At 40.6% G+C, this 23473-nt stretch overlaps 1 protein-coding gene across 1 annotated transcript in view; it reads left to right on the plus strand.

Moving 5' to 3' along the window:
• The window catches only part of LOC126146627 (kelch-like protein 10), a 139226-nt gene that overhangs the window by 42995 nt on the left and 72758 nt on the right, over nt 1–23473 (plus strand). The window contains exon 2 of the mRNA XM_049915637.1: nt 18657–18835. Within this exon, the coding sequence (XP_049771594.1) occupies nt 18657–18835 (179 nt within the window). The remainder of the gene's footprint in view (nt 1–18656; nt 18836–23473) is intronic.

Raw genomic sequence — 23473 nt, forward strand, 5'->3', positions numbered from 1 at the left:
GAGTAGTGAGGTAAAGCTCTGCCCCTTTGAAGAGCCATCTTTTGAATTCAAACAAGTAAGTGAAAAAGAAATAGGCAGGATAATAAATAACCTAAAGAATAAGTTCTCATCTGGATGGGATGGTTTGAGTAGTATCGTGATTAAAAAATGTAATAAGGAATTAGTTAAAATAATCACCCACCTGGTAAACTGCAGTATCAGAGAACATACATTTCCAAATGTATTGAAATGGAGCACAGTTAAACCAGTGCATTAAAGAGGATCCAAGGAAGAGGTTTCAAATTTCAGGCCCATATCATTAATACCTGTCTTCAGCAAAGTATTTGATGTTGTGCTGCTGACATAACTTAGTGACTATTTCTTGAAAAATAAGTTCCTAACAGAGACACAACACGGATTCCGAAAAGATCATAGTACTATCACAGCAATTACGGAATTTCTTCACAAAACGTATGGTGCCCTTGATCAAGGAATGCAAACAGCTGGCTTATTTCTAGACCTTACTAAAGCCTTTGACTCGGTAAACCATGAGTTACTTTTAAGTAAACTTGAGTCATACAATGTAAATGCTGCATCCATGCAATTGCTGGCTACATATTTATTTAACCGCATGCAGTGTACAAAGCTGACTTACAAAATCAATAATCAGATCATTAATTTCCAGTCCAAATATGAGACAGTCACACAAGGTGTAACCCACGGCTCAATTTTGGGCCCTTTCCTTTTCCTAGTGTACATAAATGATATAGAGCAACCTTTCCACTCCCAATTGGTAACATATGCAGACGATACCTCACTGTTATTTCTTGGTAAACAAAATGATGAGTTAACGTTGGTAGCAACTGAGGGACTACAGCAAATAACTACTTATTTCCAAGATCAAGGTTTGAAAGTTAATATCAGTAAATCTCAGTTATTGCCATTTAAACTTACAAATTCACACCAAACCTCTATCAGTAACATAGGTGGAATTGAAGTAGTGGACACAGAAGACTGCAGATTCCCAGGTATTCACCTAGATGAAAATCTAAGATGGGTAAACCATATCAAATTTTTATGCAATAAAATCAGCAGTTCATTACATCTAATCAGCCAGTTATCAAAAGTAGTTCCTCATCAGACATTAAAAACAATTTATTATGGAACCATTTTTGCACAGATTAATTACGGGATAGAGATATGGGGTTGTGCTGCCGACATACATATGAACAGAATATTAACCCTACAGAAAAGAGCAATCAGAATTATCCATGGATTAGGGTATAGAGATTCATGCAGGGAAATCTTTGTTCATCATAAATACCTCACAGTCTACTCACTGTATCTTTACAGATTAATTATATTTTTTGTGACACATCAAAACAAAGAAACAAAGTGCTCTGATATGCATGCCTATAATACAAGAAATAAAGACTGCTACTACAGACAAAGAACAAAATTAAAAACAACAGACCATAGTCCGTGCATTAGTGGTCACGTATGGTACAACAGATTACCGAGCTCTATAAGGTGCCACAAAGGGAACTTATTCAAAGTGAAACTGAAACAATTCATGATTGACAAGTGTTTATACTCTTTAAGTGAATATTAATATTAAACTAAAATAATTGCAGACAATAACATTGTAGAGATCAAAACAAATTTGTACCACAAACGTGGAAAGCACACAACAATGTGTAATAACTAGCATTTATCAAATAACATTTATATACACCATTGTTCTATGAATATATGTTACCATATTAAATTAAAATTTTACTTAAAGGTACTTTGCTACATGTATATATATTTACAAGAGGTTCTAGGATTTTTTTAAGAACATACACTGCCAGGAAAAAAATTTTAGTACACCCATTTAGAGATTACATGAAATAATTACATTTACAGATCAATAGCATGAGCAATGCTGAGGTACCAGGTGGTGACCTGTGCTGGAACACCCTTATTAGTACACGGTGTAGCCTCCATATGTGGCACTGCAGGTACTGACTCTGGTATCCAGTTGATTGTGCAGATTGTGAGTGCTGGCCTGCGATATATTATTCCATGCCTACTCAACCTGTTCACGTAGTTCTGTAAGAGTTGTTGGTTGACACATCACACAAGTCACTTCTTGTCCCGTCATGTCCCTCATGTACTCAGTTGGACACATGTCCAGAGCTCTTCCTGGCCAGGAAAGTCACTGCACATGTTGCAGAGCACTGAGGAGATCCTCGTGGATGTGGAACATGTCACTTTTTTTAAGCTGAAATAACAATACTAATAGTATGAGTATATACTATACATCATTTTTTAAGCTGAAATAACAATACTAATAGTATGAGTATATACAATACATCATTTGTTTCTATTAAAAAATTCGTCAATGGAGTAGAAGGAGTTGGCCACTAGTAAGTCTTTCAGGCTTCTTTTAAACTGATCTTTATTTGTAACTAAATTTTTTATGTTTACTGGCAAATTATTGAAGATGAGTGTTCCTGAGTAGTGGACCCCTTTTTGAACTAAAGTAAGTGCTTTTAAGTCCTAGTGCAGATCAATTTTGTTCCTGGTATTGTATGTATGAACTGAGCTGTTTGTTGGAAAAAGAGATGTATTATTTAGAACAAATTTCATTAAGGAGTAAATATACTGAGAGGCAGAATTTAGTGTACCCAGTTCTTTGAAGAGGTTTCTACAGGACGTCCGTGAATTTACTCCACAAATAATATGTATTATATGCTTTTGGGCTCTGACAACTTTTGTTTGACTTGAAGAGTTACCCCAAAATATTATACCATATGACATTATGGAATGAAAGTAGGCAAAGTATGCAAGCTTTTTCATTTTTATGTTGCTTATGTCTGCTGACACTCAAATTGCAAATACAGATTTGTTAAGGCGTTTCTGCAGTTCTGTGGTGTGCTCCTCCCAACTGAATTTATTATCAAGTTGTAATCCCAGGAATTTAATACTATCAACCTCTTCTGTCTGCACTTCTTGATACTTTATGCATATGCTGGGTGGAAACCTCTTACAGGTTCTGAATTGCATATAGTGAGTCTTTTTGAAGTTTAATGTCAGGGAGTAGACTTTACACCATTTATTAATAGCCATGAAAATATCATTAGCAGATCTTTCTAGAACTACACTCGACATACTATTTATTGCAATACTTGTGTATATCTGCAAACAAAACGAACTCCGCTTCTGGAAGTGTAAGTGATGAGAGATCATTAATGTACATAAGAAAAAGCAATGGCCCTAAAATGGGTCCTTGTGGGACACCACATGTAATTTCTTCCCATTCTGATGATGACTGATGACTTAATTCACTAGCCCCTTGCACTGACACCCTTTGTTTTCTGTTAGCGAGGTATGACTTGAACCATTTTGCAGCATTGCCCGTGACACCATAGAGTTCTAATTTACTTAAAAAGATGTTGTGGTTCACACAATCGAATGCCTTTGACAAATCACAGAAAATACCTGCTGCTTGTAATTTGTTATTTAATGAATTAAGTACATCTTCACTGTAGGTGTAAATAGCGTTGTCGATATCAGAACCCTTCAGAAATCCAAATTGTGTTCTTGAAAATATGTTATTTGTGGTCAGATGGTTGAGAAGCTGCCTGTACATTACTTTTTCTAAAATTTTTGAGAATGCTGGCAAAAGTGAAATCGGTCTGTAGTTTGATGGTATCTCTTTATCCCCTTTCTTGAATAGAGGCTTAACATTTGCATATTTTAGCCAGTCAGGAAATGCCCCAGTTATAATTGATTGGTTACACAAGTGACTTAGAATTGTACTAAACTCACAAGAACATGCCTTAATTAACTTTGTTGATATTTCATCGTAACCACTAGAATGCTTTGTTTTTAAAGATTTTATTATGGAAGTTCTTTCTTTTGGTGAAGTGAGTGACATATTCATGTGCCTGAAGCTATTTGTAAAGGCTAGTTTCAGATATTCAAGGGCATTATTTACTGATCCTGACAATCCCATTCTATCAGTAATGGATAGAAAGTACTTGTTAAATAGATTTGCCACACTATGCCCATCGGTTACTAATGTGTCATCTACCCTTAATGCTATTTGCTCCTGTTCCTTTCCGGTTCTACCAGTCTCCTCTTTCACTATATCCCATATTGTTTTTATTTTGTTCCCTGACATTGCTATCTTCTTCTCGTAGTGCATTTGTTTAGATGTCTGAATTACTTTTTTTTAAATATTTTACAGTATTCCTCGTATTTACCTAAATCATCAGCATTGGAGCTATTCTTGGTCGACAGATACATTTTCCTTTTTGTCTTACAGGAAATCTTTATTCCTTGTGTAACCCATGGTTTTATTATAGACATTGTTCATGACTCTGTTATATTTTTCATTCATATCATGAGCACTATAAACATCTTTCCAGTTCATATCTTTGAGCAGTTTTCTAAAACTCAATTTTCGGTTGATTGACTACTCTCCTGTACTCAGATTTAGCAATCTTGATAATCTGCTTAGAATTTACATCTAAAACAAGGAGCTGCATGTCATGATCTGATATATATATATATATAGAGGGAAACATTCCACGTGGGAAAAATATCATGAGCACTGACTCCATCAACCCCCTGACCCCACCAACACCCCGCACCCCTACCTTCTACCTTCCTCCCAAAATTCACAAACCCAATCATCCCGGCCGTCCCATTGTAGCTGGTTACCAAGCCCCCACAGAACGCATCTCTGCCTACGTAGATCAACACCTTCAACCCATTACATGCAGTCTCCCATCCTTCATCAAAGACACCAACCACTTTCTCGAACGCCTGGAATCCTTACCCAGTCCGTTACCCCCAGAAACCATCCTTGTAACCATTGATGCCACTTCCTTATACACAAATATCCCGCACGTCCAGGGCCTCGCTGCGATGGAGCACTTCCTTTCACGCCGATCACCTGCCACCCTACCTAAAACCTCTTTCCTCATTACCTTAGCCAGCTTCATCCTGACCCACAACTTCTTCACTTTTGAAGGCCAGACCTACCAACAATTAAAGGGAACAGCCATGGGTACCAGGATGGCCCCCTCGTACGCCGACCTATTCATGGGTCGCTTAGAGGAGGCCTTCTTAGTTACCCAGGCCTGCAAACCCAAAGTTTGGTACAGATTTATTGATGACATCTTCATGATCTGGACTCACAGTGAAGAAGAACTCCAGAATTTCCTCTCCAACCTCAACTCCTTTGGTTCCATCAGATTCACCTGGTCCTACTCTAAATCCCATGCCACTTTCCTTGATGTTGACCTCCATCTGTCCAATGGCCAGCTTCACTCGTCCGTCCACTTCAAACCCACCAACAAGCAACAGTACCTCCATTATGACAGCTGCCACCCATTTCACATCAAACGGTCCCTTCCCTACAGCCTAGGTCTTCGTGGCAAACGAATCTGCTCCAGTCCGGAATCCTTGAACCATTACACCAACAACCTGAAAACAGCTTTTGCATCCCGTAACTACCCTCCCGACCAGGTACAGAAGCAAATAACCAGAGCCACTTCCTCATCTCCTCAAACCAGGAACCTTCCACAGAAGAACCCCAAAAGTGCCCCACTTGTGACAGGATACTTTCCGGGACTGGATCAGATTCTGAATGTGGCTCTCCAGCAGGGATACGACTTCCTCAAATCCTGCCCTGAAATGAGATCCATCCTTCATGAAATCCTCCCCACTCCACCAAGAGTGTCTTTCCGCTGTCCACCTAACCTTCGTAACCTCTTAGTTCATCCCTATGAAATCCCCAAACCACCTCCCCTACCCTCCGGCTCCTACCCCTGCAACCGCCCCCGGTGTAAAACCTGTCCCATGCACCCTCCCACCACCACCTATTCCAGTCCCGTAACCCGGAAGGTGTACACGATCAAAGGCAGAGCCACATGTGAAAGCACCCACGTGATTTACCAACTGACCTGCCTACACTGTGAAGCGTTCTATGTGGGAATGACCAGCAACAAACTGTCCATTCGCATGAATGGACACAGGCAGACAGTGTTTGTAGGTAATGAAGATCAGCCTGTGGCTAAACATGCCTTGGTGCACGGCCAGCACATCTTGGCACAGTGTTACACCGTCCGGGTTATCTGGATACTTCCCACCAACACCAACCAGTCAGAACTCCGGAGATGGGAACTTGCCCTTCAGCATATCCTCTCTTCTCGCTATCCACCAGTCCTCAATCTCCGCTAATTTCTAATTTCAATTTGCCGCCGCTCATACCTCACCTGTCTTTCAACATCATCTTTGCGTCTGTATTTCCGCCCCGACTGACATCTCTGCCCAAACTCTTTGCCTTTACAAATGTCTGCTTGTGTCTGTGTATATGCGGATGGATATGTGTGTGTGTGCGAGTGTATACCCGTCCTTTTTTCCCCCTAAGGTAAGTCTTTCCGCTCCCGGGATTGGAATGACTCCTTACCCTCTCCCTTAAAACCCAAATCCTTTTGTCTTTCCCTCTCCTTCCCTCTTTCCTGACGTGGCAACCGTTGGTTGCGAAAGCTAGAATTTTGTGTGTATGTTTGTGTTTGTTTGTCTGTCTATCGACCTGCCAGCACTTTTGTTTGGTAAGTCGATATATATATATATATATATATATATATATATATATATATATATATATATATATATATATATATATATATATAAAAACAAAGATGATGTGACTTACCAAATGAAAGTGCTGGCAGGTCGACAGACACACAAACGAACACGAACATACACACAAAATTCAAGCTTTCGCAACAAACTGTTGCCTCATCAGGAAAGAGGGAAGGAGAGGGAAAGACGAAAGGATGTGGGTTTTAAGGGAGAGGGTAAGGAGTCATTCCAGTCCCGGGAGCGGAAAGACTTACCTTAGGGGGAAAAAAGGACGGGTATACACCCGCACACACACACACACATCCATCCACACATATACAGACACAAGCAGACATATTCAAAGACAAAGAGTTTGGCCCAAACTCTTTGTCCTTAAATATGTCTGCCTGCGTCCGCACATGTGTGGATGGACACGCGTGCGTGTGCGAGCGTACACCCGTCCCTCCCCCCCCCCCCCCCCACCCCCCCACCCCCAAGGCAAGTCCCTCCGCCCCCGGGACCGGAACGACTCCTCACCCTCTCCCCCAAAACCCACATCCTTTCGTCCCTCCTCCTCCCCCCTGACGAGGCAACAGTTTGACGCGAAAGCCCGAACTCCGCGTGCATGCCTGTGCTCGCCCGTGCGTCTGTCGACCCGCCAGCACCCCCACCCGGTAAGTCACATCATCTTTGTATATATATATATATATATATATATATATATCTAAAAACAAAGACGATGTGACCCACCAAACGAAAGCGCTGGCAGGCCGACAGACACACAAACGAACACAAACACACACACAAAACCCAAGACCTCGCAACAAACTGCCGCCCCAGCAGGAAAGAGGGAAGGAGAGGGAAAGACGAAAGGATGCGGGTACCAAGGGAGAGGGCAAGAAGTCACTCCAGTCCCGGGAGCGGAAAGACCCACCCTAGGGGGAAAAAAGGACGGGCACACACTCGCACACACACACACATCCATCCACACATACACAGACACAAGCAGACATATTTAAAGACAAAGAGTTTGGGCAGAGATGTCAGTCGAGGCGGAAGTGCAGAGACAAAGATGTTGTTGAATGACAGGTGAGGTATGAGTGGCAGCAACATGAAATTAGCGGAGATAAGGCCTGGTGGATAACGGGAAGAGAGGATATATTGAAGCGCAAGTTCCCATCTCCGGAGTTCGGATAGGTTGGTGTTAGTAGGAAGTATCCAGATAACCCGGACGGTGTAACACTGCGCCAAGATGTGCTGGTCGTGCACCAAGGCATGTTTAGCCACAGGGTGATCCTCATTACCTACAAACACTGTCTGCCTGTGTCCATTCATGCGAATGGACAGTTTGTTGCTGGTCATTCCCACATAGAATGCATCACAGTGTAGGCAGGTCAGTTGGTAGATCACGTGGGTGCTTTCACACGTGGCTCTGCCTTTGATTGTGTACACCTTCCGGGTTACAGGACTGGAGTAGGTGGTGGTGGGAGGGTGCATGGGACAGGTTTTACACCGGGGGCGGTTACAAGGGTAGGAGCCAGAGGGTAGGGAAGGTGGTTTGGGGATTTCATAGGGATGAACTAAGAGGTTACGAAGGTTAGGTGGACGGCGGAAAGACACTCTTGGTGGAGTGGGGAGGATTTCATGAAGGATGGATCTCATTTCAGGGCAGGATTTGAGGAAGTCGTATCCCTGCTGGAGAGCCACATTCAGAATCTGATCCTGTCCCGGAAAGTATCCTGTCACAAGTGGGGCACTTTTGTGGTTCTTCTGTGGGAGGTTCTGGGTTTGAGAGGATGAGGAAGTGGCTCTGGTTATTTGCTTCTGTACCAGGTCGGGAGGGTAGTTGCGGGATGCGAAAGCTGTTGTCCGGTTGTTGGTGTAATGCTTCAGGGATTCCGGACTGGAGCAGATTCGTTTGCCACGAAGACCTAGGCTGTAGGGAAGGGACCGTTTGATGTGGAATGGGTGGCAGCTGTCGTAATGGAGGTACTGTTGCTTGTTGGTGGGTTTGATGTGGACGGACGTGTGAAGCTGGCCATTGGACAGGTGAAGGTCAACATCAAGGAAAGTGGCATTGGATTTGGAGTAGGACCAGGTGAATCTGATGGAACCAAAGGAGTTGAGGTTGCAGAGGAAATTCTGGAGTTCTTATTCACTGTGAGTCCAGATCATGAAGATGTCATCAATAAATCTGTACCAAACTTTGGGTTGGCAGGCCTGGGTAACCAAGAAGGCTTCCTCTAAGCGACCCATGAATAGGTTGGCGTACGAGGGGGCCATCCTGGTACCCATGGCTGTTCCCTTTAATTGTTGGTATGTCTGGTTTTCAAAAGTGAAGAAGTTGTGGGTCAGAATGAAGCTGGCTAAGGTAATGAGGAAAGAGGTTTTAGGTAGGGTGGCAGGTGATCGGCGTGAAAGGAAGTGCTCCATCGCAGCGAGGCCCTGGACGTGCGGGATATTTGTGTTTAAGGAAGTGGCATCAATGGTTACAAGGATGGTTTCTGGGGGTAACGGACTGGGTAAGGATTCCAGGCGTTCGAGAAAGTGGTTGGTGTCTTTGATGAAGGATGGGAGACTGCATGTAATGGTTTGAAGGTGTTGATCCACGTAGGCAGAGATACGTTCTGTGGGGGCTTGGTGACCAGCTACAATGGGGCGGCCGGGATGATTGGGTTTGTGAATTTTAGGAAGAAGGTAGAAGATAGGGGTGCGTGGTGTCGGTGGGGTCAGGAGGTTGATGGAGTCAGGTGAAAGGTTTTGTAGGGGGCCTAAGGTTCTGAGGATTCCTTGAAGCTCTGCCTGGACATCAGGAATGGGATTACCTTGGCAAACTTTGTATGTGGTGTTGTCTGAAAGCTGACGCAGTCCCTCGGCCACATACTCCCGACGATCAAGTACCACGGTCGTGGAACCCTTGTCCGCCGGAAGAATGACGATGGACCGGTCAGCCTTCAGATCACGGATAGCCTGGGCTTCAGCAGTGGTGATGTTGGGAGTAGGATTAAGGTTTTTTAAGAAGGATTGAGAGGCAAGGCTGGAAGTCAGAAATTCCTGGAAGGTTTGGAGAGGGTGATTTTGAGGAAGAGGAGGTGGGTCCCGCTGTGACGGAGGACGGAACTGTTCCAGGCAGGGTTCCTGTAACCCGGAAGGTGTACACAATCAAAGGCAGAGCCACGTGTGAAAGCACCCACGTGATCTACCAACTGACCTGCCTACACTGTGATGCATTCTATGTGGGAATGACCAGCAACAAACTGTCCATTCGCATGAATGGACACAGGCAGACAGTGTTTGTTGGTAATGAGGATCACCCTGTGGCTAAACATGCCTTGGTGCACGACCAGCACATCTTGGTGCAGTGTTACACCGTCCGGGTTATCTGGATACTTCCTACCAACACCAACCTATCCGAACTCCGGAGATGGGAACTTGCTCTTCAATATATCCTCTCTTCCCGTTATCCACCAGGCCTCAATCTCCGCTAATTTCAAGTTGCCGCCACTCATACCTCACCTGTCATTCAACAACATCTTTGCCTCTGCACTTCTGCCTCGACTGACATCTCTGCCCAAACTCTTTGTCTTTAAATATGTCTGCTTGTGTCTGTATATGTGTGGATGGATATGTGTGTGTGTGCGAGTGTATACCCGTCCCTTTTTCCCCCTAAGGTAAGTCTTTCCACTCCCGGGACTGGAATGACTCCTTTCCCTCTCCCTTAAAACCCACATCCTTTCGTCTTTCCCTCTCCTTCCCTCTTTCCTGATGAGGCAACAGTTTGTTGCGAAAGCTTGAATTTTGTGTGTATGTTTGTGTTCGTTTGTCTGTCTGTCGACCTGCCAGCACTTTCATTTGGTAAGTCACATCATCTTTGTTTTTAGGTATATATATATATATATATATATATATATATATATATATATATATATATATATATATATATAGTTATAATAGAAGGAAACATTCCACGAGGGAAAAATATACCTAAAAACAAAGATGATGTGACTTACCAAATGAAAGTGCTGGCAGGTCGACAGACACACATACGAACACAAACATACACACAAAATTCAAGCTTTTGCAACAAACTGTTGCCTCATCAGGAAAGAGGGAAGGAGAGGGAAAGACGAAAGGATGTGGGTTTTAAGGGAGAGGGTAAGGAGTCATTCCAGTCCCGGGAGCGAAAGACTTACCTTAGGGGGAAAAAAGGACGGGTATACACTCGCACACACACACATATCCATCCACACATATACAGACACAAGCAGACATATTTAAAGACCTTTTTATTGCAGCCAGAGATGGGAACTTTAAGTGTGAGGCCTTTGGGGGTTGTGCCAAATGTCAGACAAGCCTGAGAAAATAAAATATGTGAGCGTAATCTGGCTAGGGTGAAGGCATGTTTGCGGAGGGAATGTAAATAAAACTTAATGGGGTCGTTGTGGGGGTGTTGTGAGGGTGACATGGTATTAGAAGGTGGAAAGTTTAACATGAGGTTGAAATGAAAAAGAAAGATAGAAATATATGGGGAGAGATAAAGGTGAACTAGAAAGCAATTGGAGATCTGGTATGAAAAAAGGCGAAAAAGTGTTGGTTACGTTGATCCTGTGGTGTACTTGGGTTGGTAGACAGCGATGTGCATAGAGGTTAGGTGGTTGTATTGCCGCTAAATCACGTTAAAGGACGGAGAAATTCGGGAAAATTTCGAGAAAATTTCGAAAAAACGTATTAAAGGAGTGGTGTTGTGGTGAAAGATTACGAAACTCTGGGCTGACAATTGTAGAGATAATGACGTTAAAACCTGTGGGGAGCGGCTAAAATGATCAGTGATGTGCGAAAAACGGAAGTGGAAATAAAAGTGGAAATAAAGTTAAAGTTATTAGAACTAGCCGAAATGGTTGTTTAATACGTGAAAGCAGCTGTTATTGAACTAGAAACGGTGGATTTTATAGCAGCGGTAGTGTTGAAAGCGGAAAATAAAATTTTAACAACTCACAACTCTTTAAATATGTCTGCTTGTGTCTGTATATGTGTGGATGGATATGTGTGTGTGTGCGAGTGTATACCCGTCCCTTTTTCCCCCTAAGGTAAGTCTTTCCGCTCCCGGGACTGGAATGACTCCTTACCCTCTCCCTTAAACTCCCTTAAACTCTTTGCCTTTACAAATGTCTGCTTGTGTCTGTGTATATGCGGATGGATATGTGTGTGTGTGCGAGTGTATACCTGTCCTTTTTTCCTCCTAAGGTAAGTCTTTCCGCTCCCGGGATTGGAATGACTCCTTACCCTCTCCCTTAAAACCCATATCCTTTTGTCTTTCCCTCTCCTTCCCTCTTTCCTGACGAGGCAACCGTTGGTTGCGAAAGCTAGAATTTTGTGTGTATGTTTGTGTTTGTTTGTATGTCTATCGACCTGCCAGCGCTTTTGTTTGGTAAGTCTCATCATCTTTCTTTTTACATGTATATATATATATATATATATATATATATATATAGTTATATATAGTTATAATAGAAGGAAACATTGTATGTGTGGATGGATATGTGTGTGTGTGCGAGTGTATACCTGTCCTTTTTTCCCCCTAAGGTAAGTCTTTCCGCTCCCGGGATTGGAATGACTCCTTACCCTCTCCCTTAAAACCCATATCCTTTTGTCTTTCCTTCTCCTTCCCTCTTTCCTGACGAGGCAACCGTTGGTTGCGAAAGCTAGAATTTTGTGTGTATGTTTGTGTTTGTTTGTGTGTCTATCGACCTGCCAGCGCTTTTGTTCGGTAAGTCTCATCATCTTTCTTTTTAAATATATATATATATATATATATATATATATATATATATATATATATATATATATATATAAGAAAGATGATGAGACTTACCCAACAAAAGCGCTGGCAGGTCGATAGACACACAAATAAACACAAACATACACACAAAACTCTAGCTTTCGCAACCAACGGTTGCCTCGTCAGGAAAGAGGGAAGGAGAAGGAAAGACAAAAGGATATGGGTTTTAAGGGAGAGGGTAAGGAGTCATTCCAATCCCGGGAGCGGAAAGACTTACCTTAGGGGGAAAAAAGGACAGGTATACACTCGCACACACACACATATCCATCCATACACACAAGACACAAAATGTCTGCTTGTGTCTTGTGTGTATGGATGGATATGTGTGTGTGTGCGAGTGTATACCTGTCCTTTTTTCCCCCTAAGGTAAGTCTTTCCGCTCCCGGGATTGGAATGACTCCTTACCCTCTCCCTTAAAACCCATATCCTTTTGTCTTTCCTTCTCCTTCCCTCTTTCCTGACGAGGCAACCGTTGGTTGCGAAAGCTAGAGTTTTGTGTGTATGTTTGTGTTTATTTGTGTGTCTATCGACCTGCCAGCGCTTTTGTTGGGTAAGTCTCATCATCTTTCTTTTTAAATATATTTTTCCCACGTGGAATGTTTCCCTCTATTATATATATATATATATATATATATATATATATATTTAAAAAGAAAGATGATGAGACTTACCAAACAAAAGCGCTGGCAGGTCGATAGACACACAAACAAACACAAACATACACACAAAATCTAGCTTTCGCAACCAATGGTTGCCTCGTCAGGAAAGAGGCTTTCCGCTCCCGGGATTGGAATGACTCCTTACCCTCTCCCTTAAAACCCAAATCCTTTTGTCTTTCCCTCTCCTCCCCCCCCCCCCCCCCCCTCTTTCCTGACGAGGCAACCATTGGTTGCGAAAGCTAGATTTTGTGTGTATGTTTGTGTTTGTTTGTGTGTCTATCGACCTGCCAGCGCTTTTGTTTGGTAAGTCTCATCATCTTTCTTTTTAAATATATTTTTCCCACGTGGAATGTTTCCCTCTATTATATTCATATATATATATATATATATATATATATATATATATATATATATATATATATATATATATATGAGCTTCTGGCCAAACAGCCTCTTTCTTACATAGAAAACATGTACACACATTCACTCAAGCACAACTCACAGACACATGTTGGCTGTCTCGACTGAGGCCAACCTCAGTGGCCAGAGATAGTGATCATGTGTGTGTGAGTTGTGCTTTTGTGCTTGCATGAATGTGTGTGTGTGTTTCCTATGTCACAAGAAGGCCTTTTGGCCAAAAGCTCACCATACAGCAGTCTTTTTGCTGTGCCTGCCTGCAACTCAACATCTCCTCTATGTGGTGAGTAGCACTGTATGTTATTCATAATGTTGTTGTTATTCCATCCTGGATTGCCCATTGTTCAATGTTATGTTATATCCACTCATGATGCAAATGTTGATGTCTTGATTGTGTTGGATATTTAACTGGAAACCTAAACAAAATATTGTAGCAATGTTGTTATGTAAATTTATTTCCACAACCATTTGCATAGAATTATTTATTTCCAAGTAGGCTTTTATTTCCAGATTTTCCATATCGTCATCACTGAATAGCAGAATTTTATCATCTGCATAATTAACTATATTGCCATAATTAACAATGTTTGTGTATAAAATGAAGAGAAATCGGTCAAGTATTAGTATTCCTCCATCACCATGTGTATACATTATGGAAACCCTTTTGTTCTTTAAATTAAATGTAATAGGCAAGGACCGGAGACTGCAAAAAAACTGTGATATACATGAGCACTTTACCAGACAAAACAGAAACTTACATATGACTCAAATCAGCACAGCACTGTGCCAAAAAGGTACTTTTCACATGGGAGTTAAGCTTTATAACAACCTTCCTGAAAACATAAAAGCTATCACTAGGGTCAATACATCTGGAAAATCTCTAAAGTCATATTTACAGCATCACTGCTTTTACTCCATTGAAGAATATTTAAATTTATGAAATGTATTATATAAATACATGTAAAGTGTATTATTGTAACCTTAAATATGTATGCCTTGAAATGACTTTCAGCCTGTATATTTATAACTTGACTTGTCCAATGTCTTATGCATTAGATTAGATTAGATTTACTTTCATTCCAATTGATCCGTAGTGAGGAGGTCCTCCAGGATGTGGAACATGTCAGAAAAACAACAATACATGACAAATATTTACAACTAAAACAAATAAGCTAATGTACCATTCCACAGGTCCCAAGTGGAATGATCGTCATTTTTTAATGAACACTAAGAGTCATTTTACAAATACTATTGCACTGAATTTAAAATAAAAAAGTTTTTTATTTATTTATAAGGTAAGAAACATGTAATACAACTACTGTAATACTTATTTACAATGAACACATTACTGCACTGAAATGGTGCAGAAGTTAGATTATACTTACACACTTACACACACACAAGCACACACACACACACACACACACACACACACACACACACACACAAATTTTCAGTGAACACATTACTGCTCTGAAATTGTGCAGAAGTTATGTTGTACTTATATACAAATCAGTTGGTTTTACTAAGAAATTCATCAATGGAGTAGAAGGAGTTGGCCACCAATAAATCCTTTAGGCTTCTCTTAAACTGAATTTCATTGGTTGTTAAGCTTTTTATGGCTGCTGGCAAGTTATTGAAAATGTGTGTTCCTGAATAATGCACACCTTTTTGTACAAGACTAAGTGACTTTAAATCCTTGTGAAGATTATTCTTATTTCTAGTATTGATTCCATGAATTGAGCTGTTGGTTTGAAAAAGTGATATATTTGTAATGACAAATTTCATTAAGGAATAAATATATTGGGAAGCTGTAGTTAGTATCCCTAGTTCCCTAAACAGGCTTCTGCACGATGTTCTTGAGTTCACGTTTTTGTGCCCTGAAAACTTTAGCTTGGCTTGATGAATTACCCCAGAAAATAATCCCATATGACATTATGGAATGAAAGTAAGCATAGTATGCCAGCTTTTTCATTTTTATATCCCCTATGTCTGACAAAATTCGCATTGCAAACAGAGATTTGTTAAGACGCTTCAGCAGTTCTGTGGTGTGCTCCTCCCAGTTGAATTTATTATCAAGCTGTAATCCCAAGAATTTAACACCGTCCACTTCTTCTATCTTCTTGTCATCATATGTTAGACATATACTCTTGGGACACCACTTACAAGTTCTGAACTGCATGTAGTGTGTTTTTTCAAAGTTTAGTGACAAAGAATTGGCTAGGAACCAGTGATTAATGTCCACAATTATTTTATTGGCTGATCTTTCTAAGACTACACTTGATTTGCTATTTATTGCAATGTTTGTATCATCAGCAAACAAAACAAACTTGGCATCTGGTAATGTTACTGATGAAAGGTCATTGATATACACAAGAAAAAGTAAGGGCCCCAAAATGGAACCTTGTGGGACCCCACATGTAATTAGTTCCCAGTTGGATGATGCCTGATGGCTTGATACATGTCTCTTTCCTAATAACACCCTTTGTTTCCTGCCAGAGATATAAGATTTGAACCATTTTGCAGCATTTCCTGTTACACTATAATATTCTAGTTTACTTAAAAGGATATTGTGATTTACACAGTCAAATGCCTTTGACAGATCACAAAATATACCAGTTGCCTGCAATTTTTTGTCTAATGAATTAAGTACATTTTCACTGTAAGTGTAGATAGCCTTCTCAATATCAGAACCTTTTAGAAATCCAAACTGTGACTTTGACAGTATGTTATTTGAGATAAGATGGTTATAAAGACGACTGTACATTACTTTTTCGAAAATTTTTGAGAATGCTGGCAACAGTGAAATTGGACGGAAATTTGATGCTATTTCTTTATCTCCCTTCTTAAACAGTGGCTTAACTTCAGCATATTTCAGTCATTCAGGAAATATTCCACTGATAAACGACTGGTTACACAGATAGCTTAATATGTTACTTAGCTCAGAATCACATTCTTTAATTAACTTTGTTGATATTTCATCATACCCACTAGATGTTTTTGATTTTAAAGATTTTATGATGGACATTATTTCTGTTGGGGTAGTGAGGGTCAAATTCATATTATGGAAGTTACTTGAAATGTCTGGTCTAAGGTAATCCATAGCAGCATCTACCGAACCTGACAACCCCATCTTTTCAGTAACAGTTATAAAATGTTTGTTAAAAAGTTCTGCAACACTATACACATCTGTCACCAATGCATCATTTACTCTTAATGTTATTTGGTCCTCTTCATGTCTGGTTCTACCGGTCTCCTCCTTCACTATATCCCATATTGTCTTTATTTTGTTATCTGATATGACTATCTTTTCCTTGTAATATATTTGCTTTGACATCCGTATTACAGTCTTTAATATTTTGCAGTATTTCTTATAATGTGCTATAGCATCAACATTGGAAATGTTTCGGATTGACAGATACAGTTTTCTTTTGGTTTTACAAGATACCCCTATTCCTCGAGTAATCCATTGCTTCTTTGTAGACGTTGCTCTAACCTTGGTAAGTTTTGGGGGAAAGCAGTGTTCGAATAAGGTAAGCACTTTATTAGCAAAAATGTTATATTTTTCATTCATGCCATGAGCACTGTAAACATCAGTCCAGTGAATGTCTCTGAGGAGTGTCCTAAAATAATCAATTTTTGGCTTACTGATTACCCTCTTGAGCTCAGATTTAACAGATTTTATATCCTGTTCAGTATTAACATTTAACAGAAGGAACTGCATGTCATGGTCTGAGAGGCCATTGACTATTGGTTTTGTAATATAATTTTGTTCATTTGACTTTTCTATAAAGATATTATCAATGGCTGTTTGTGAGCAAGTGGCTATCCTAGTGGGGAACTTTACTGTGGGAATTAAGTTGAATGATAGTGTTACTAACTCAAATAAGTTCTTATTGGGAGAGTCTTTAAGGAAATCTACATTGAAATCACCAGCAACCACTATTTCTTTGTTTTTGGTTGTTAAATGGGCCAGTACAGCTTCAAGGTGGTTTACAAACAGATTAAAGTTACCTGCAGGTGCTCGATATACACTTAATATTATGAAAGATTTTTTGTGAAAATCTAATTCTGTTGCACATGCTTCCATATGCTGTTCTAGGCAAAATTTATGAATGTCTATGTTCTTAAATTTATGACAGTTCCTGATGAATGTGGCAACTCCTCCTTTCTCCATTTCTGATCTACAAAAGTGAGATGCTAACCTAAACCCTGTAACACTTAAAAGTTCTATACCAGTGGTCACATGATGTTCGGAGAGGCAGATTATGTCAGCTGGGTTTGAAGACTCTAATTCATCTATGCAGATAGTTAATTCATTAATTTTATTTCTCAGTCAGCATAAGCTGCTATGTAGACAACAGGACCAATAAAAAATACAATACAATACAATACGATAACTGTGGAAGATAGGAGTGTGGGATTCTCTCATCAAATCATATTTTCCCTCCTGATGTTTTTGTAATTTCCGTAAATTGTCTCATGCATGTGTGCTCTCATAATGTTCCCAGTGACAAATTGGCACATTATTTTTTATCTTTTCTAGATACATCTGTTGAATATCACATAGATTGAAACTTGCTATATAATAAAAGAAGTCTGTTACAAATACTATATTTTTTAAACACTGTGTCGCTGCATCCTTCACTGTGATTATGGCATATTTTTTCACCTCTGTTGTTAAACATATCTGTAAATATTTTCTCTGAGAAAGAAAAATTTAAGTAAATAAATATTAAGCTACCAATAAAAGATAAACAGTTGCTGCTTAATAGTACTAAGGAATGAACAGCCTTTTTTCCCCTAGGCTGTGGGTTTATTTTAATTTACTGAGTTAAATTTAGGTTATGTAAGAACAAATACTATTAAGCATTACGACAGTTCACTGTTAGCACAGAGTGCAGATATTGTTTTAAACGGTTGCTTGTCTTTGTTGATGTATATTTTAACTTCCTTCACCTCCATAAAAATTTTACTGTATGAAATCAAAAATGGTAACATACCATCCTCAGAAAAGTTGTGAGCAGTATTAGGCTCAGGGAAAATATTTGGAACACTCGTCCTACATACATTTTGTATTGAAATTATTTGTCTTTGGGTGCATTTATTGCTATCCCTAATGCTTTTTTTTTAATCAGACTCTGCAGAAAAAGCTCCAAAGTACATGTGAACACCTGAAAAACATTCAGAGGGAATCAGCAAAAAAATATTTTGATTTTGATGTTGCCCGACCACGAATTCCATATGGTATTATATTCGCCATTGGTGGCTGGAGTGATGGAGCACCAACAAATTTCATGGAGACATATGACTCAAGGTAATATCTGATGCATTTTCTCCATCTAAATCAAACTGAAGCTCCATAATTATAGCGAAACATTTTTTTTCTCTAGGAGTAAATATAAGCATGACACATCATTGTTGGCAGATTTTAACTACCATATTAAAAAACTAAGGACAGATGTTCATATTAAATGTGTCTGTCAACTTCATCTCACAGTCTAGTCATCAAGGTACAAAAAGACAATTCCATTCACAAAGAGTGATCTGCCCCACTCCTCTAGATATGGAGGAGTGGGGAGAGGTCCATAGTTTGATGCTACTTGCTCCTCCTCCCCCCCCCCAAATTTATCTTGCCATCATCTCTACTTTTAATGTTCTACATATGCCTAGGATTTCAATAATAATTATAAAATATGTTAAAGGTTTTAATATTGTAAGAAGAATTTGTTTACATTAGTGTGTAGTACAACACCATAGCATAACTTGCAAGAAATTGCAGTTCAGAAAAGAACATCATTTTAAGAATGTTTATCATAAAATGTCACAATTTCCTGTGCTACACTATTGATTTAAGAACTGTGATAGCAGCAGACTCTCACACTCTTGATGATATCACAATTTACTCAGTATAAAATTACAGTTTGCACTTACTAATACTGGTTCACTTTACAGTACAATTGTGAATGCAGGTCTGGAGACAACATCTATGTAATGATGTAGATTGGGGAAATGCCATTTCTTTCAGTCATCTTTGCTTCAGTTCATTAATGTCAGTCTCTGTTTTATTATTTTTGTAGTGGAGGACCTCCCCTTTCTGTCTGCTTTACTCAACTTCCTGTGATTCTCCGGATCTACCTTCGGTCTCTTGGACTGTGTGGAGTTTGTTGTTGACAGCAGTAATGGTCAGACTGTGAATGGGTTGCGATGTTTTCTGCAGCTGGTCAGCTGCTAGTACATCCAGCGGGCTCATCCTCAGGCAACCAACTGAATAATGTCACATGCTAAACATAGCTTGTGATTTTTAGAGCTTGTTACACTTTTTTTCACACTACTTTATTCTTCAGAAATTAGCTGAGAAAAACGAATATGAAATTTCATATATGAGAAAATATAGACACTTTCAACAAATTGAGGGGTGGAGGAAAGAACAGGGTGGAATTACTCCACAGATTCTCCCGTCAGTATCTCAGTTCTGCCTGAAGAAGGAATGTATTAAACTCATTAAAGTATTCTGGGCTATTGTGCCATGATCATGTGAATGTTTTTGTAGAAATAAAAACTTCATTGACCACAGCATAATTTCACATAATATTTTATTAAGTGTAACTTGCAAAAGCAGGCAATGAAGACTGTCTCTGTAAAGTATACTAGCAACAAATTATGACTTGTGTTATACAGCACGAAAGCAGATACTTAAGAAAAATCCACTACTCTTCCTCTTACATTAATCAGGAGTCATCTTTTTATTTACTACTTCACACTGAACATTTATGATTTCAGAGACCACTATCAGCTGTCCATATACGGGAAAATTTAAAAATCTGTTCAATATGAACATTAATGTCAGCTGGAATTTACATTCCTGTGTGCAAAGAGTATTATGATAAATTATAGGAGTGGCCAATAAGATATCTTCTACTTTGTTCCTATTAAAGAATTTCATAACAGAATATAAAATTCCATTCTCAACTGTGGATAGGGCCACATAATCTATAAGTAAATTACTTATACTTCTGCTATTATTGTAGAAGATGATATTGTCAATGACTGCAATGTGCCGTATGTTGGTCTGAGCTGGGCTATGTACTCCTGCTCACAGAACTGCCTAGCAGAAATCTGTGTGCTTTCCTTTTGACAAGAACTGTAGCAAGGGGGCAATGTTCAGTGTAGACCGTGAAGGGATGTTCTCCCACCAAGGACAAGAAGTACTTGACCACCTCATATATTGTGAGGAGCTTGCAGTTGTACATGGTCCAACTCCGCTGCAGCACAGAGAGCTTCATGTAAAAGGATGTCAATGGCTGCCAGGAACATGTTGTTGAAGAATGGTACCTGGGGCAGAATCACTGGCATCCATTATGATTATGAGTGTGCCAGGAGCACAGGACACGAGAGGTCATGTTTCATTTGTTCAAAACTGTCTGTCATTCACACCATCCAGGGAATGGGCCTACTGAGTATGATGGTAAGTGTGCTTGCACCAGTAAGTGTGCTTGCACGCTTGCAATCTTTTTGAGGTGGTACCAGAAGAAATTTGCCATATGAAGGAACTTGCAGATTTCTTTGGAGGTTGTGGGACGTGGAAATTTGGCAACGGCCTGGGCCTTCCTGTCCAGTGGGTGGGAGCTGGCAAATGATATCTTGTGTCCAAGGAAGTCAATCTTTGTAACACTAGAAATGCAATACTGCAGGTTGATAATGACTCCCACCCCATAGAGGCTGGAAAATATCTTCCTGGGTTTCCAGAAGTGCTCCACAAGATCATGAGCATAGATGAGGATATCATCTAGGTAGGAGAAACAACCCAAAACACCACATAGGACATTGCCTGGGTGGTGTTGTGGAGCCCAAAGGGCATAAACGCGCGGCTCTTCACTTAACCGAGGAAAGGCAGTAGGGGCAATGAAAACTGAGGTCTAGCATCATTGTGATGTAGTGCAATGTATTGGTGGTGCACATACTGGCTGGGGGGGGGGGGGGGGGCTTTGGAAGGGTGGGTGAGGAGAGGAAATTTGGAAAAGCCATCAGAAAAAAAGAGTTTTGGAATGTGATGGCAAAATGAGTAACAGTGCAAGCTGTACGGTGAGTGGAATGGTGGGAAATACTGTCGAAGAGATGATGATTCACCAGATCGAGAAGGAGGATGTAATGGGCAGTGAAGTTGCCATCAAGGATAGGGTCTGTAACATAGGCCAAACTAAAGGTCCGTGTGAAATCTCTGCTGAGGCCAAGGTTGATAGACCAGGTGTGGGAGCAGTAGGTTGTCATCACAGAGCCGTTTGGCAGGGTGCAGAGAAGGGGAGAGGTGGGGCCAGAGGAGGGTAACAGTTTAAGGGGATAGACTGAGAGATTTGGAGCTGTTACCAAGAAAGTAAGCTGTTGGAGAGGAGGAGAGCCAATGATTGTGGATGAACAGGCACTGAGAAATAGCGGAGCAGCCAGATGTGCCTAATGCTGACCCCCGCTGGGGACCATACAAATTGTGCCCAGCAGTTTTTGGTGTCACTGGCAAAACACTCGTGGTACCAACCAAGATCACCAGCACCCAGAACATTCCTACCACTTCTAGCTGTTCAGGAGGATTGTGCTTGAGTGGCAGGTGTGCTGGTGGTTGAATGCATTGTGATGTGGATACGGGCACAGTATGGGAGAGGGGTTTCGTGCAGGACCCAAGGCAAGCTGCGCTAAGACCCTGTCCGTCACAATGGCAGCTGCATCTGCATTCGTATAGTCGTGCCTGTCTAGCACCGAGTAGATTGGAGGGGGAAAACGTGTGTTAATTCATGTGTAATAGTGTTTCGGGAAAGATACAGCCTTGGCAAGCATCCAGATATGCTGCAGGAACTCCGAGGGCTGCATGTTGGTGCATTCCTCTGATGAAAATAGTGCATCTGTGTGCTGCCTTTCTGATGTGCCCAGCCGTATTATGTTCAGTCCTTTAGGGCACGAAATCTGCCTGGCTGTGGTGGGTTTATGATGAAGTTGTGGATCTCCATGGTGGCCGAAGGCTCATGCTGCGCAACCATTGGGGTGAAATGCATGGAGTCACTGGTAGTTGAGAATCCTGTGAGTATTGTCTCCACGGAAGCAAACCGTGAATAGGAGTCACGAGAACCGAGAACTGAAAGGCAGTGGGTGGATAGCGGAGAGGGGTGGGAGGAGGGATGTGCACAGGAGCAGTGGCAGTCCTTGTGAGCTGTACATGAAAACCAGCCATATGCAGTAGTAGATTTCAGAGGGGAGGGGAAGGAGGCTATTTGGTTACCAGCTGGGACTGAATTCAATGGTAGCGGTAAACTGAATTTGGACTTGCCCTGCGGCCTTGCTGAGTTAGTGCTGGAACAGTGGTGTAGTGGTTGGGGGGAGGGGGGGGGTCAAAATGTGGGAACTGTTTCTCACTGAATACAAAATGTTGATGCAGTGGTATTACTAGGTGAGCAGTCTAAAAGAAACCAGTAAATCATGGAAACATGTCATGAAAGAATATCCAGATTTGTGCAGTTTCTTTATTGGAACATTAACAAGGCACAATCAATTGCACAAACTTACAAAAATGTCTATGAATGAAGTAGAAATTTTGTATATCAGTACATGCCATGGCTCCCACCAACCATTGGAAAGATCTGTTAACATTGTCTTGTTAAGTGACACAAAAGTACATCATTAATATTCTTGTGGTACAACAAATGTTGCTAATTTAATAGAGGGATTGAAGAATTATGCAATACACAAGTAATGGGTCCTACATAGGTTATGTGAGTGTATCTAATCTAACAAAAATAAACAAGACAAAAATATGTGCAATTTAGGAATTGATTATGTAGTGACTAATCTAATACAATTCCCAATTCAAGTGCACAGCACAATAATAACCTTGTGGTCTGTAGGCAAACTAATTTAATATTCTGAGGAAACAACAAGTTTCTCGAGATGTATGAGTCTCAACTTTGTC

The sequence above is a fragment of the Schistocerca cancellata genome, chromosome 1, assembly GCF_023864275.1.
Source record: "Schistocerca cancellata isolate TAMUIC-IGC-003103 chromosome 1, iqSchCanc2.1, whole genome shotgun sequence".
NCBI lineage: Eukaryota > Metazoa > Arthropoda > Insecta > Orthoptera > Acrididae > Schistocerca > Schistocerca cancellata.